Source organism: Haliotis asinina, chromosome 14 (assembly GCF_037392515.1).
Source record: "Haliotis asinina isolate JCU_RB_2024 chromosome 14, JCU_Hal_asi_v2, whole genome shotgun sequence".
In the NCBI taxonomy this organism is placed as follows: domain Eukaryota; kingdom Metazoa; phylum Mollusca; class Gastropoda; order Lepetellida; family Haliotidae; genus Haliotis; species Haliotis asinina.
In genome coordinates this window covers 2,480,832-2,497,110 of record NC_090293.1, presented here as the reverse complement: position 1 = coordinate 2,497,110, position 16,279 = coordinate 2,480,832, and the positions used below count along the sequence as shown (strand labels likewise).

The 16,279-nt window shown below is 38.4% G+C and overlaps 1 protein-coding gene across 1 annotated transcript; it reads right to left on the bottom strand.

Annotated features, from left to right (window-relative positions):
• Positions 1 to 2,091: 2,091 nt before the first annotated feature.
• LOC137262000 (uncharacterized) lies at positions 2,092 to 13,792 on the bottom strand. Its single transcript, XM_067799802.1, has 9 exons — positions 13,457 to 13,792; positions 12,687 to 12,972; positions 10,783 to 10,828; positions 9,648 to 9,786; positions 7,260 to 8,988; positions 5,108 to 5,161; positions 4,383 to 4,660; positions 3,047 to 3,280; positions 2,092 to 2,677 (listed from the first exon to the last, which is right to left on the bottom strand). The coding sequence occupies exons 1-9, from the start codon at positions 13,790 to 13,792 to the stop codon at positions 2,477 to 2,479; spliced, it is 3,303 nt and encodes a 1,100-aa protein (XP_067655903.1). The 3' UTR covers positions 2,092 to 2,476.
• Positions 13,793 to 16,279: the final 2,487 nt, after the last annotated feature.

The window sequence follows — 16,279 nt, the reverse complement described above, 5'->3', positions numbered from 1 at the left end:
CAAATGTATTATGAAAACAAATGAAACACTTTGAAGGTTAATCATCTGCCAGTGGTAGAAATGGTAAAAAAACTATTAGGACGGAAAAATAACGAAGCCAATGTACGTCTCTATATTTTGTCTCATAACCCTAATTAGTTTATTGTCATATTTGTATGATTCTGAAAATTAATAAAAGAACACACGATTTGCTTATACTCATAGTAAATTTCTAACATGATAGCAACATTTATACATTGTATAGATTGCCAATGTGGATCCTATTTCACACACATACGCGATCTAGTGTGTGGTTTCTGTCATACAGATTCTGCTGAATGCTACAACAAATAAATTAAAACAAAATGCAAATAATGAATGTAAAACAGACTAATTTTATAGCAACAGTGTCAGGCTACTACCTTGTTCAGGAATGTATCCATCAATATCCACGTAAAAGAAATCGTATTCCATTCATCTGCAGCTGGTAAATAATCCTGCTCTGTGTCGCGTGTCTTACAACTGTCTCATTTGCGAAAAAGTAACACATCGTTTCACGTCTTTCACTTTGGTGAAAACCTGATAAACCTCTCATTGGTCTCCCAAGATAGCACACCTGGCAAACTAATTGTATGATGTCCACTATTCTAAGTAATTTACTTAGCCAATATTGAGCAATCAATCAATCAACGCAAGGGTGGTTAATTCTTTGAAGGGAGGATGTTGTTTTTGCACTCACACTTTACGACAGGGTGTAGTCATCTACACACACTGCCTTTTGACACATCCGCTAGAAGATAAAAGTAATTAATCAATCAGTGTGTTATCGGTTAATCCTTTGATTGATGTTTGTTTTTGTAACTCAGCTGATAAACCCTCTTGCATCACTTACATGCACATATTACATAACATACAATACATTTGCCATTACAGACCTTAATTTATAATGTTGAGTATTTACTCCAGACTGGAGAAATGCCAAATGGGAACCTTTGTTGAGTAACCGAAGTGGTGTTGCTACTAATTATACCTGTTATAAATTCATGAATTGACCATCCAGAGAATGATGACAAATAACGCGTGTAGGTTTACACCATCAAACGCGAGTTACAGCAAGGAAAATGTAATCTCTGTGTCGCATGCAGCCTGAAAACACTTATGGGCCGAAACTGTTTTGAGGATACCAACGGAATTTCGTTACATAAGGAATACACACAGGCATTTGCTAAGTACTTTGGTAAATAGGTGAAATAAGTTTTTTACGCAAGACAATTTTCAGATTTCTCTACCAAAGGCAAAGTCATCGTTTTTTTGTTTACGAATTCAAATAAATCAACTGTGTGTTTTATTATCATAAATAATAAACCATTGTAGCTACCATAGCTACCAAAATTTACGTATGCTATTTGCTATCACAGCTCAACCAACACTCAAAACTACCTAAATATAAAGCTTTGCAATCTTCCGTACTGAAACAAATGGCTTGCTACGTTGCTACGTGCCTGTAGACATCATATTTTCATGTAACATGATTAAATATCCAGGTTAAAAACACAGAAATAGGATCAAATTGGATCAGTAAGTATACCATCCAAGCATCCGAAAAGAACTACACTGCTGGAATATATGGTTACGATCAGACAAGGAATACCATGGATATTTTTAAACAAATGGCATGTGATGGGCATCAGGCCTCCTGACTGTTTAGGTGAAGAAATTCTGCTAATATGGACAGGAGCCCAGTTCCTTTGTCCGTCACGGTCGAAGGAGTGGGCACTGACCAATTTGCGGTCTGCTTTCGTAATTAGACCGTTGGCGAGAAGCATTATTCGCTCCGCATCAGTGCCCCTTTAAAACACATTGAACAGTTCCACATCCCCGAACAAAGAATTGTTTTACAAACATGTAAATGTCGAGGACGTTTTGTCAGTAGTTACACCAGCATGGAAAGTAAAATTTACATTTCTTAGTCTGTAGCAGGGTGACAGTATTATGCAATGCTTTCCTTAAACCTAAATAGTCATTACGTATAGGTAATTTACAGAATAACAGACAAGTTGAAGCTCCCTCCAGGTACTACCATATCAAAGCCATAAACTCAAAGACCCAGGATGCATTTTCACATGAAATTTATTTGTTTCTTCAATAAGAATGGAAACAGGTTATATTAACAAATGGCAACTCAGTCACCAGTGTATATACAGGCAATTACACATGACAAAAGGTTCAAAATTTTGAGAGCAACTTCTAAACAAGAAGAAAGATAAATATGAGGGTTCATTGTGTGTATATCTCATGAACAAATGTCAAATAGACAATAGTACATCAACAATTAAACAGCATGCAGAACCAAGGTTAACATATCACTTTGTACCTATATACATAAAAAATAATAAACAGCTAATATGAGCATGTATATTTGTAGCAATTGTTTTATACTTTAGATATATAAGTTCATCAACTATTTGTTTCAGAGCCTGAGAGCATGTGCGGGTAGTTATGTGGAAGTTCTCTTCATTAGAGTCCTCCATCTGTTTCGAAGATCTTCTGCCCTACGACCCCGTGAAAAACGAAACATACTGAGTATGCCCTTCCAGTTGTAACCTAAAGTCTTTACTCCACGGCGCAAGCGACGTTCTTCACACATGGAGAATGGCTTGCTGTCTCTTGCTCTCTTTGAAGAAGTGCTTGACTTTACCTGAAGTAAGGCAAAGTCGACTAAACCAAATTATTATTAAACTGTCAGACATACTATTTTTGTATGTTGCCCTGTAACTTGTCTGATGTTGAAAATATTTATCATTAACATATCTACCTACCACCAAATGTGATCAGTGCTCAAGTCAGGGAAATAATGACTTTAAAAAGTGCTTGATTCTTACTTGACAAGTAGAGGTTCCAAAAAACAATATTAGCGCTCTAACAAAAACTGACAATCAGATGCAGATCAATGAAACCTGTCAATACCTGCATCATTCAATGTAACTAATACTCTTTCTTCCCTTCTTTCATTATACAAATTTGATCTAAGAATGACTTAAGGCTTTTTTCAGATGATTATCTATACCATTCTCCTGTGCTTTTCACCAAGGTCCACTGCTGTGCGTGACGGATGGAACTTATAGGTGACAAGGATCTGGTTCCACTTGGTCCCAAAGGTCTCCACCCCATGTGACAGGTTATCCAGCTCCTCCTGACTGTATGCTACACGCTTGCGCTTGTACTTCCTGGTTCTTGTCCGCTGCAGTCGTACAACATCCAGTGTTTTCCTTGAATCGGTTGGCCGTGGTGGTGACACAAACTGAACCAACATAAACATGTAGAACTTTTTAATATCACTTTCTACAAACATCTGTAAGTGGACACTTGTAAGGTCCTGGAATTCACCCTGCTGTTGTCTGTAAAAATCTTTACACAAGCAGGATTTTCTTTTTCCGCTGTTCTTTAATGATGTTTTAAATGGTAAACTAACTGCCCAGCATAACATAAGGCTTCTAAGATATATGTAATAGAATTCAAGTGATGCTATTGAATATTCTAACTACCCAAACACTTTTCACAAACAAATAAGTTGCACTAGGAGTGTTAGTTTGTAGGTTTGTAACTTGTCAAGCCGATGTTGTGACCTCAATTAGGGTGCTATGATGAAATTTGCTGTTCTTGCCTTGATGCTTTGAATCCCATACCATCCACAGATCCCTAACAAATACGAATCCTGCCAGCTAATGCATTATCAATCTTGACTGGTCAAGAGCAAACTTTATACATTCACAAATAACTTAAACGTTCCCAGTTTGTGTCATAATGGGCTCTCTTAAAAAAAGTATGTACGTTAACATACCCTGCATATGAAATACTGTTTGCATTCCCAAACAACTCACTCAATTTTACATATATACAGTATTCAAAGTGAATCAAACATGCCGTAAGCACTACTGGTTTTATCCTTGCATCCATTGGGCTATGTTTGTTAACCCTGCAAACAGCAATAGTCCAGCTAACTGGCAGGATATTGGAAAACTTGACATGCTTTACTATGGGGAACTATTTCTTGGACATTTTCCTAGACAAGACCACAAAACGGTGAGCTTCTTAAAAGAATACAAGCACCCATCCTCACATTATCTGGATATTAGGTTTCAAATGAAAGTACCCTAATGCTCTCACCTACCAGGAAAGGATCTGCCATTTATAAGAAGACTGGAAAGGACACTGTTTTCTCAATAATATCCTCTCACATACCATCATTTCTGGCAAAAACTAAAAATATATGTGTTGAGTAAGCATGAAAAATTAAATGTATCCACAGTTTTCATCACATGATGAATCCTTCTCTTCAGATATGATTCACAACCACTGAACTATTCAATAGCAATAGAAAACTAGAAATCATGTAAACTTACTGTTTTTCCAATGTCTGTTTCACTACTAGAAACATGAAAGTCATATGCAGTAAGTCCTTTGGCAGGAGGACATGATCGGCAAAGATTCACATCACTTAAGGCAGGAATGAGACGGGTCTGTGAGGAAACCTTCCTAGATTTCTGTCTGAGAATGAACTCCCGTTCTGCCTCACGCATTTTACGATGATGGATGCATGTGCTGCTGTTGGTCTCCATGGCAATGTTGTAGGTGCGACTGTTGAGGAGGTCATACTGCATCTGACAAGGAGGGTGACAACCTGATGAGGGAAATGTATCAATAATTAAAAAAACTGTCTTGACATGGAATCCTAAGGTATCATCGAAACTGAAACTGTTTTCATTATTCATCTTTCACAAAAATGTGACCTGGTCAACCTGTTTTATAAGGATGTCAGTTCAATCAAACACCCAATATGGGCACATTCATTCAACATGAGTACCCTATGTATCCACACTCTATTGAGGTTTCAGGGTTGAACTGGTCGTCAGAAATACATGCCTACCGTAGAGGTGACAAATAGGTTCAGTCAGATAGGCTTTCCAACTTTCCTGATCTATGTCATTGTATCCCATAGGCATAGGTCAATAGCCACTGGTCCATCTGGCATAGTTACAGATAACTTACAGATCACTGACATATTACTGAGTGCTGCATGTAACAAGAAACAAATAAGCTATGTATCAACACTTCTCAAGCTGCTTACCTGGACACAAACCCTTCATTGTTTGAAATTTGTCTGTTAACTTTTCTTGGTCATCTGAAAAGACCAACAAACGTCAAACAATTATGTTACAGGTATTAGAAAGTACTCTAATAGGTGCTCTCAGGAGTTTGCACCTTGTATGCCCATGTATGGCACTGTAAGTATTTATTTAACCTGGAAATGAACCTTTATGTTCAGTAATATATCCACACAATAGCCTTACAGGTTGAAAAAGTTCAAATAACTAGTTCTGTCTTAATAATTACTTTGTAGCTGTGAGTGAATGTGGTTTTACTCTGCTCTTATCATTATCCCAGCTTTATTATGATGGGGGACACTAGATATGGGCATAACACATTGTACCCATATCTGAATCAAACCTGGGTCTTCATTGTGATGAATGGATGCGTTAACCATTAGGCTACCCCATCGCCCCTTGCGGCAATGACCTCTGTAAGATTATGAAAATGACATTCCAAAAAGCTTGGCTTGTGAAACATTACACTTGTCTAATATATTTCAATAGCATTGATACTGCCTGCAAACTTTAAACTACTTTTGGTGATTTGTATCATTTCAGGTTCCTGTTTTGTACCTTATGATCTGCAAATTCTTGTGAACTGAGACTAAAGACACGGAGTGGATTTATTTATTAGAGTCATAGTAGCTTGTTGAAGGGATTTCAATAATAAGATGTTCAAGAACCATTACATTGATTTTTGTCAGGTTTATTGAATAATAGAAAAATGCACTCGTGACAAGGTTTATACAGACAATCCAAAAGATGCTGAATTGATCAATTTAGATAATCAAAAGTACTCTTGAAATCTCTTAATTTCCCTCGATGTTTGATTGGAATATGTACATATACATTTACATTACAAATATAACAATTAAAACTATACAAACCCATCAAAGACTGGAAAAGATGATTCTCAAGAGTAAAAGCAAAGGTACAGGTTAGAGGTTACAGCATTTTCACAAATTAGGGCCAAAAGGATTGAAACATGAAAATTAGCATTGTCTTAAGTATACCTATGGGCTAAATATTACTTTCATACATGATACATACATTTCCCTTATTTGTAGTCTTCCTGACTGCCATGTTGAAGAAAAAAGGTAAATTTGTTAATAATCAGAGTCCATCTTCAACCATGGGGCACAGGTTGAAAATCCAATGCTGGTTACCAGAATGAGTAATACCTTTTGAGCACACTTGTAAACACAAGATTCTACTATAACATTTCATGAATGAACAGTTTGAAATTAATTGTTCACTAATTCATTACAATTACCCAAGGTGATCCAATAATTGAAACACTTAAGGTAAAGTTCCAATCTTCAAATTCACATAAATCCTTGTCAATTACTAGATGTGTGTAAGCAGTGAATACATGTCCTCAGACATTTCCACTTCCTTTTGACTTTAACCTTTATGTGTAATGTCAAAGTTCACAGGTCGCATCATGCTCTCTTCAAAGCTCATGCATTTTGAGACCCATGCTTTCCATTGTGTTTTGCACCTCCTTGCTGTCTGTAATCAAGCTGGCTGTTATCTGAACTATATAAAGACACACATGCAAGTACCTCTGTCTTTCATAGCTAGTTTGTACAATTATTTCAACATTATCCTGAAGTGTATCAATGACAAAATAGTAATTGGCTAATGCATTAATTTTGTATAACTTTAGATGTATTCCTGCATCATTTGGATGCAATCTTGAATGTCCTGAGTACTACAAAAATCAAACATTTTCTTAATTTTATAAAAAAAATAACTGTTGTTAACTGTAGTATGCTGACCCTCATCAACTTGTTAAGTCTACACCAATTCTTCATCAAATGACTGTTGTACTATTAACTGTCATGCCAAGTCACTAAATAATCACCCTTGTTAATGCAAGTATTAGTTTTGAGTTTTCAGTTCAAAGTGAAACAATAATAGTTGTTCCAGTTTTTCAATGGTCACTTGAATTCTCAAATTCCACAGAATAAAGACAATACTAACACACAAAATGCCATGAAACGTAAGTTTTATATCACTACACTGCACCAAACTACTTTCAAACCTACAAAACAAAAAGAATTTTCTTTCTATGGACCCAAACTCAAAAAGCCCAAGGTAAATCACTGACCATTGGAAACTACTTACCTTCACAAGCCATACTGCCCCTGCTACTTGTTTCATCCTCAGAGTGTGTGTAGATAGAGTCTGAATCAGTGTCAGACAGCTGGGACCACCCTAAAACAGAGAGGGGCTTGGAGAAGGCTGGAGACGGACACACAGTTGGCCTGTGGACATCCGTCCAACATCTTAGCTGGTGGGTACTCAGCTTCCTCACTGTTGGTGTGCAAGGTCCTGATAGTTCAGTCAGGTCCATCTCTCTGCATCTAGTTCTTTTCGCAGACGTGAACAGTGCAAGGTCAAACTCAGAATGTGCTGGTGAAGGTGCAGGGAAGACCCGAGGAGTGGATGGAGCAGGCGATGGGGAGTGTCCCAGTGAAGCATATTCCTGAATCCCAACGACAGACCGCCGGGCCAGAAGTCTGACATTCTGTCGGCTGCTTGTAGATGAAGACCCGCAAATGGATGGTGCCTTGGTCCTCCTTCTGAGAGGTGTGTTCACAGGCTTAAGGAACTGTCCCTTGACAGAGGCCGTCTGTGAAGATGACGAAACAGGAGCAGGTGTCTTGAAAACAGCAGACTGATTGGAATTAGGGCTAGGAATCATCATCCTATTCCTCTGCGATGTAACTGAATGAGCTGGAACAGTCATATGGAGGCTTCTTGCTGATTTCCCATGTTTCTCACTGTGCACACAAGCATTCTTGGTAATGTCCAATGCCACTCCTTTCTGTTCTGTCAAGGCACCATTATCTGTTACACAAGAACACATGAAAACACTTTTATCAACAAACTTCTGTGAATGGAGTGGTGATTTTTCAACTGGAGTGTTTTCGGAGCTAGTATTCCTAGCAAAGCTAGCCCACTGATTGCAAGTGACAGTGTTAGTATAATCCATCACGCATCCTCCATCTCTAGCCCTTACTTTCTTGGACACATATGCACAGTCCTCACACTTTTTGTCCCTTGTACTAGTTTTGCAGTTTACCATGTGGCAACACTGTCCAAAATAATCCTTGGGTTCATTTGAGAAACCTCTGTGTTGTTGATTTTCAGTGTGTACATGTCCATCTGATTTGTGTTCCTCATCACTTCTTTCAAGCGCTGTGCAAACACAATGGTTCCTATCTTCAATATGTTGTGAGTTACAGCTACTCCTATTAAAATTCTGTTCATGTTTTTCATGCAACCTTCTGTTTTCATGTTCATGTCCATTTGTGTCATACTGTGACGACTGATGTTGAAAACTATCATAACCATGAGTATCACATGATGTTACAGATCTGCTTTGGGCACTTCTAAACCACATGTCATTGCAATGAGGGCTTGTCACCCTATCTTGACCAAGTCCATTGTCTACAAACCTACAACAGTGATTGTAGTCAACCACAGACATTGGTTGCCAGGTTGTAGATTGTTTGTTTTGACTCTCGTAGTCATTTGAATATTCTTTGACTTCATCTCCTCTTCTTAACAGGGCTTCGGGAATAAGATGTCTGAGCCACTGCATCAAGTGAGGAGAACCCTTTGATGTTTTCCTTTCAGAGTCAAAATCAAGCCTTGGCAGTGCTTTGACAGGAGTGTTATTGTTGATCACATTAGACTGTGACATTAGATCTGTCCAGTTGAGATTAGGAGGTCCAGCACTGTGTTGTCTGTCATAAATCTGCTTGATATCTTCAGTGGGACTGTATTTATTCCTTGCATCCAGTAAGTGACTATAACCTGTCTGAGGATCTGGTAGATTGTCAGTCATCTGAAAATCCATTAACAGAGTTACAGGTCTAATGTTGTAACATATGTTATATCTGGGATTACACTCATAAGGGTTCGGGTAGGATAGGCCTTCAGCAACCCATGCCTGCACATTAAAGGTGATTATGCTTGCCGTAAGAGGTGAATACCAGGATTGGGTAGTCAGGCTTGCTGACCTAGTTGTCACATGTCATCGGTTCCCAAGAGCGCAGATCAATGCTCATGCTGTTGATCACTGGATTGTCTGGTCCAGAGTTTATTATATACAGACTGTCGCCATATAGCTGGAATGTTGCTGGGTGCGGCGTAAAATTAAACTCACTCGCTCACTCAGTATTTGGGATTACACTTTCTCTTTAAAGTACAAATTCTAGCACTCTTCATGGGTTGAGTCCCATGTAGGAATCGAACCCACAACCACAGAGTGGGACAAAGTGACAACCTTGATCTTTCATCAGAATTAAAACAATATATGATAATATACACTAGCCTTTCAGTATCCAGTGATGAAATTCAAAATATGCAGGAAGTTACACCAAAAGCTCTCATATATATCCATGAATACACAACATGGAACATAGAGCACATTCACTGAGATTAACAGCCAGGTCAGGGCTTGTCTTTTCCCCCACCAGATTATATTGCTTGACATTTACTTACACATTGGCCACTCGTAGAAGGTAATCTTGTACAGTTGTTGCTCTGGTTAGTAGTGGTGGTTGGGTTGGACTCCTCCTGATATGTTTCAAGTCTTGCTGCAAGTTCATCAATCTTCTCCAAAATCAGTTGACTGCTCTTCCTTTGCAAGAAAGGAATCACACTTCAGCACAAAGCATACACATGCTTCTTAACTGAATAGTACTAACTGTTCTTGTAAAATAAGTATCACATGAACATCATACAGATGTCCAAACTGTCTGAGGGTGTCCACATTCTGCTTCACCCATGACAAAATGCTAATATTTTACAGCTGCTTCACTCAATGCATCAGTAATTCCATGATTATGAAAGCAAACTGAAGCATGTTAACAGAATAAGACTATACACTGAAACACAATTTTTCTATTTGTAAAGAGATGTCATTACTTTATGGAAAATGCTCTTCTAAAGACTAGTATGCCATGACTGAAATGACCTACATTTTGAAATTCAACAAGGAATGACATAAAGATCATACAATAGCTCCCTCAAGGAAGTGTCCAGTTTGCTGAATTTAGATTGAGGAATTTTAACAGTAAAAACAAGTTATTTGTTGGCCTATTCTGGGGATTCACAATATTTGCCTTCCAATTAGAAATTTCTTCTCAGCATCAATTTCAGAAAATGAAGTAGTATATTGACGATTAATATCAGATATTTCCAGACAGAAGGAAATAATATTAGCATTAGATGCGAAGAAGATGTCGGATCAATAGTCGAGACAGATTGTTATGTTGACCTGATGGTAATGAACCAACAGTACATTCAAATGACCGGATATTGTTACTGTGGTACTGAATGCGAAACACAAATATCAAATATTACCCTCTTGACCAAAGTCAAATCAGAATCAATGAAATAGCTTGTACAAATTGAAACACACTCCCTTAGGCTCAATGAAATAGATGTGGTCTGTTTCCCCTGCTGCTGCTCACTCTGCAGCTGATCAGAGCACCTGCTCCTTGCACGTCTACACAATACATCACCAAACAGCCTATGCAGATAATGCCATGCCTATACTGATGTCCCATAAACATAGCTATGAAAAATCTCCTTATGGAAAACAAATCATATTCAGACAGGAATCTTTACTTACTTCAAGTTTGATTTTATTTCAGGTGGAGCCTTCTGTTTGTCACGGTCTGAAATGAAATTCAACAATTCATTGTCAAATAGAGGCTACATGGCAATGCTCAAGAATAAGAAAAAGTGAGAACTATTTAATTTTCATCACACTGAAAAATACAAACATTTCTTGCTAACATGTTGAGTCTATCTTAACATGAGACAAAGTTACCAGAAAACAGAAGTAAACATACCCAAACAAAAGTATCGTCTGCAACTCCAAATGTAATAAGTAACACATCTATTTTTTTTATTATACACATATAGAAAGATCTCATTTTATAAGGAAGTTTAAAAATAAATCCAAAATACAATTACTCAGATATATTTCATGCAATATTTGTCTGCTATATTGTTACAATCGTGGGTGTCCCTTGCCATGATAATGCTGGAATATTGCTTAATGCAGCATAAAACTAACCTCCCTTACTCACTAAAATATACATGAAAATACTCTCATGTACATTTTAAATTGTATATACAGAAAGGTCTGTGGTGTATACATACTCACATAAAGGATGCTATAAGCTCAAATATTGAAAATGCAATTTTAGGGGGCACTCTATAAATATACAACAACTATACGAACATAACACTGATATTTAATACTATTAACCTGCATATTTGCAGACACAAAATAAACAATCCTAACTCAATTAACTTCACCGACTAGTATAGCATAGAGCTCATTGCACCCTTTTCAGCCTTCATAACTAAACGTATTTCCACATCTCAATTGATGGACAATGTAGGAATCATCAATGCGCACACAAGTCAAGAATAAATATTTACCAGGCCAGTCACTGTTTTTGATTTTAGTTTTTATAAGACATATTTTCATTCATATTGACAATGATATACACATCCAATATTTGGATCAGGTGAAGTTATCACAACCTGTGACCTTATGTGCATTTTTTAAAGAAATTTCTTTTGGATATATTCACCATCAACACTCACATTTGCTGGGCCCAATAACATCTAAGCAGTCAATATCCGACATATACCAGAGAACAGAAATACTGAGACCTCACGGGAACTAATTTATTGAAACAGCGCTGATCATCATTTCAAATGCTGCGCTAAGGGTTGTTTGCCTTACAACGTTTTAACACCACTGCAAAAACCTGGTTCTCTTTTTTCCATTTCTGTACTGGATATATTTCGTTCATATGCTGATTAGTGTTAGAAATTCACTTGTTAACTGAAATGCTTAAGAAAATCAAAAGGCAGCTGGAGTCCCATATTAGAGTGTCTCTAGACACATGAAGTCCAGAACTGTTAAGTTGAGTCACGATCATTGTCAGAGTATTTGTGTGTGTCTTGTCTTCCTCAGCCAAAACCCTGTCATTCTTCATTGTATTTTCAAAGATATGAAACTGGGCTACCCTTGAAACAACATAACAGGAATGACGAATGACAGAACAGGTTTTAAATGTCAAGACTTGTATATTTTCAGTGTTATCAGTTCCATTGTATACTCTCTCCATAAAACAAAAACATTCTCTGTTCTACACTTAGATCTAGGTCACTACATACAGATGTATATCCATAACTAACATACATGACTTTATGGCACACAGACACGTGTAAATTTGGTGTAGATTCTTGATGGCAGTGTAAGATTCTACACCAAACATGTAAATAAACAAGAAGGGTTTATCAATAAAGATGCATCTTTGTTATTAGGTCACCAAATTCTAGAATACTGATCAAACACTAGTTAATTTTGTTTAACTGGGAAACTAAGATTTTATTTGGAGAAGAGATAGAGACCAGGGTGGGCAAGGAGGGGCTTAGTACTATTTGACTAAGTTCGTCCGAGTTGGACTCAACAGACACAGAAGCTTGCGGTGACTGGGGGTATATATATACTCTGGAAGAGCCGGATGGGTTGGCCGCCAGTACAGGTGGGTCCGGTGTTTTGGCAAGGGAATAATTTAAACGCCTCCTGCTGCCGGTGTGAATGGCAGTCGGTGGTCCAACGGTGATTCCGGTGGTGGCTGGTGTTACCGATGGTGTGGCCGGTGTTAGCGGTGGCTATCTGTGGGATGCCGGTGGTAGTCAGTGGTATCACCGCTGGTGATGAGATTTGTATGCCAGTGTCCCTCACAAGCTGGTAAGGGACCTGGGGCCCCAACATTCTGATTTGAAAGTGGGGCTGAGTATAAAAACATACACTGAGTTTTGAGAGTATATAAACTTGTATTCAGATGAGATATACATAATAGCCCTAATGAGGGTGGATTCAGATAAGTCTGCAATTTTGCAGACTGAGTGAATGTCCCACAGTCATAAGAGGTGCAAGGTGTGCACCTACTCATAGAGAGTAATGCCATTTTGGTTCCCCAAGCTGGTGAGAGTTAAAAACAGCCGTCGAAAGCAGGTCTTGGTGTTGTGCATTCAGGTTAACTAGGCACCCGTATTCTTGAAGGATTTCGTCCAGGTTTTTCCTGATAGCGGGATTATGGTGAACTGTTTCGTTCAACAGGTGACGGCATCCCGTGGGATCGAGTGGAGAACTTGCCAGGGTTCTGTAACGATGGATGAGTGGCCGTTGACCGATCTGACAATGGCGGGATGGGCACATTTCCTCAATATAACATAAACGGGCAAGGTTGGTGTCTGTAAATGTAGGTAGTTACCTGGTTCAGTAGAGCATTGGGAGGAGGAGTCCAGTCGATAGAGGGCAGGATGTTTTCCGCATTTGCTTTAATGATGCGTGGGTCCATGGGTGGGTCAATGGAATCACGTTCAAGGGGAATGGTCCTTGTAGCAAAGTCAATTAGGCTGTCCACCGCTATGAAGAAAGTCTTCTGCAGTAGAAACGGGCGGGTTGTTCTTCCATGTTTGCCGAGTAGTCTGTTTAATAAATGCTTTGGGTTGAGCAGACTGGTGTTTAGTGTTGATGTGCTTCTGGCAGTCGTCCTGACGGAGGTATGTCCTGTTCCAGATCGCACAAAGGAAGTCAGTGTCGCCATGGTTAGTCCTCTGATGTCTAAGTAAGGCGTCTTTACGTGCAAACGTTGCAAGCGTGGCATTTGTCGGCCATGGTTGACGGTGGATACTTTGGTCCAACCGTTGTGTCTAGTATAGGGGAGTGATAGTATGACGTCATGGATTATGACGTCATAAATGCCGGTGTGGCCAGTGTCGGGGTGGCGTGGAGTGACATCACAATGCGGATACCTAGCTTGGTATGGACGCATTCAGTCCGCAAGGTCTCAATGTTAAAACTGTCGGCTTAGATACCAATCTAAGATTTTATTTGGCCATAAACATTTCCTGAGAAACATGTGGCTATCCAATTTATCAAATCTATTTGCTATAAGACCATGGACCTACATACAAATATGCTGTCGAGTGTTTACAAATAAGAACTGCATGTGAGTGAGATGAAGTTACACAGTAGATAGTACACCCTTGATGGGGGTCATGAAATATAAATGTTAATACCAAGAATTGGAACATGGACAAGTGGTGACAATAAGCCCAAGTATGTCTTTACACAGACACCAAAACAAGATCCTGTACTTGCTATATCCAGCAGCCACATCACCTGCACCTAACGTGTCATGCATTGTTTTGACACTTTAAAGCAAGGTAAAATAATCTCATTCAGTGTTCATGCCAGACCTGTTGATCTCATGTATGAAGGAATTTGCTACAAACATTCAGTTTCTCACAATCTGTGAGTAGAAGGCATAGGACCCTGTTTGGGGTATAAACTAATATGATCAAATTGCAGCAAACTTTAATCAATTTTTTCAGTATCTATTAATGCTCAGGCATGAAGAAATTGTCAACATTTAGCTTACGTATCTCTATGCACAATGTCTGCATGGTGTACTACCAATTAAATTGTCACATTTTATAAAGATGTTATTGGTGTGCACTGTTGAAACCGTGGTAATGATCTCTGGTCATAAGTAATGTTTTCAGATGAGTTCCGACTCACTTTGATACCTCTTACTGTGAGACTTCACAAGAAGTCACCATGTGTTCCCAGTAATGAGTTTGTTCATTTTCATAATTGACTGTAACGATAAGATATTATCTCATCAAAGTTTGGAAACTAAAAGTCAACTTAAGTCATTTCAAAGTACCCTGGGTTTTTTTTATAACACTTAGATTACTAGATTTCAAACAGTTTCTGTTGACATGGATGAGTATACACTTCTTATACTAAAGGAAATGTGAATTTGCCTAAACAGGACAAACACATAAAATATGCTTCTTTATTCACTTCAATTCAATCAAAAAGAGATGTGACTTAATCTACCTGAATCCTGAATCATCTGTAGGACATATTTGAGGGCCTTGACAAGTTCCTCATCCTGGGCCTGAGTGAGGAGGCACACCAGCTGTTGATAATCATCTGATGAAACACTAGCCAGCGCACCTAGAGGAATTCGAAGAGTACTATGGGTGAAACAGTACTCTGCAGTATCAGTATAGGCGCTGTATTTTGTCTTCGATTCTGTATACTGTAATGCCATCCAAATATTTGATATTTTCAGTTTTCATGCCATCATTTCTGTCCAGTCATAAAATGTTTTATTCAGTCAAAATTGTAAAGACCATGGTTATTTCTATTTCCATGTTGTTAAACAATGTAAGGTTTGGCTCTTGTCAGTTTTCTGCTTTATGATCATATCTCATGTACCAAACCAAAACAGACCCAACTGAAGGTCTTGTACTGCAATATGTAATGTTTCACCCATACAGTGTACATCACCAAAACTGATGTTCTGACAATGTTTTCATGATAGAATCTAATCCATGTATGACCCAACCCGCTCTGACCTAGTATTACAAAGGCATTCACTCTGATAAAATACACCCCTCCCCCCAACAGTTCCACAGAATATTTCCAGGAATTGATGTCTTGGGTGAGTGAGTGTGAGTTATTGCACTTAGCAAAAATGGCGGTTGTAAATAATACAGTCTAGGCCAGAAAATCCAGTGACCAACAGCATGAACATTAACTTACGCGATTGCGAACCGATGACCACACAATTCTGTTGGTCACCTGTTGGGAAGGCTGATATTCTAACACATACCATAATGGGTAGTCATATGTGGAAAGATATACACACATAAATGGTCAAATAATAAATACTTTCAAACATGATGTTACCTTAGTCAATTGGTGACTAAAAATCAGGGACATGGAAAAGGTACTGAGATTATTGTCTAATTAATAATTATAAAAACAAAGTCCAAGTTACTAAAGATCAGGAACAATTTGTGAAACAATTTACTGAGGACACAAGTCAAATTACATCAGTTTCCTTATCTGCACTTTCACACCTCTGTGACCTGGGGTATTTCAAGTTTATAACCGATAGATTCATCGGACACACTGCTTGTCTGTCTCTGAACTTGTTAGTGCATTGGACCCATGAAGGTCCCGGGGTAGAATAGGCCTTTAGCAACCCATGCATGCCATAAAAGGCGACTGTGCT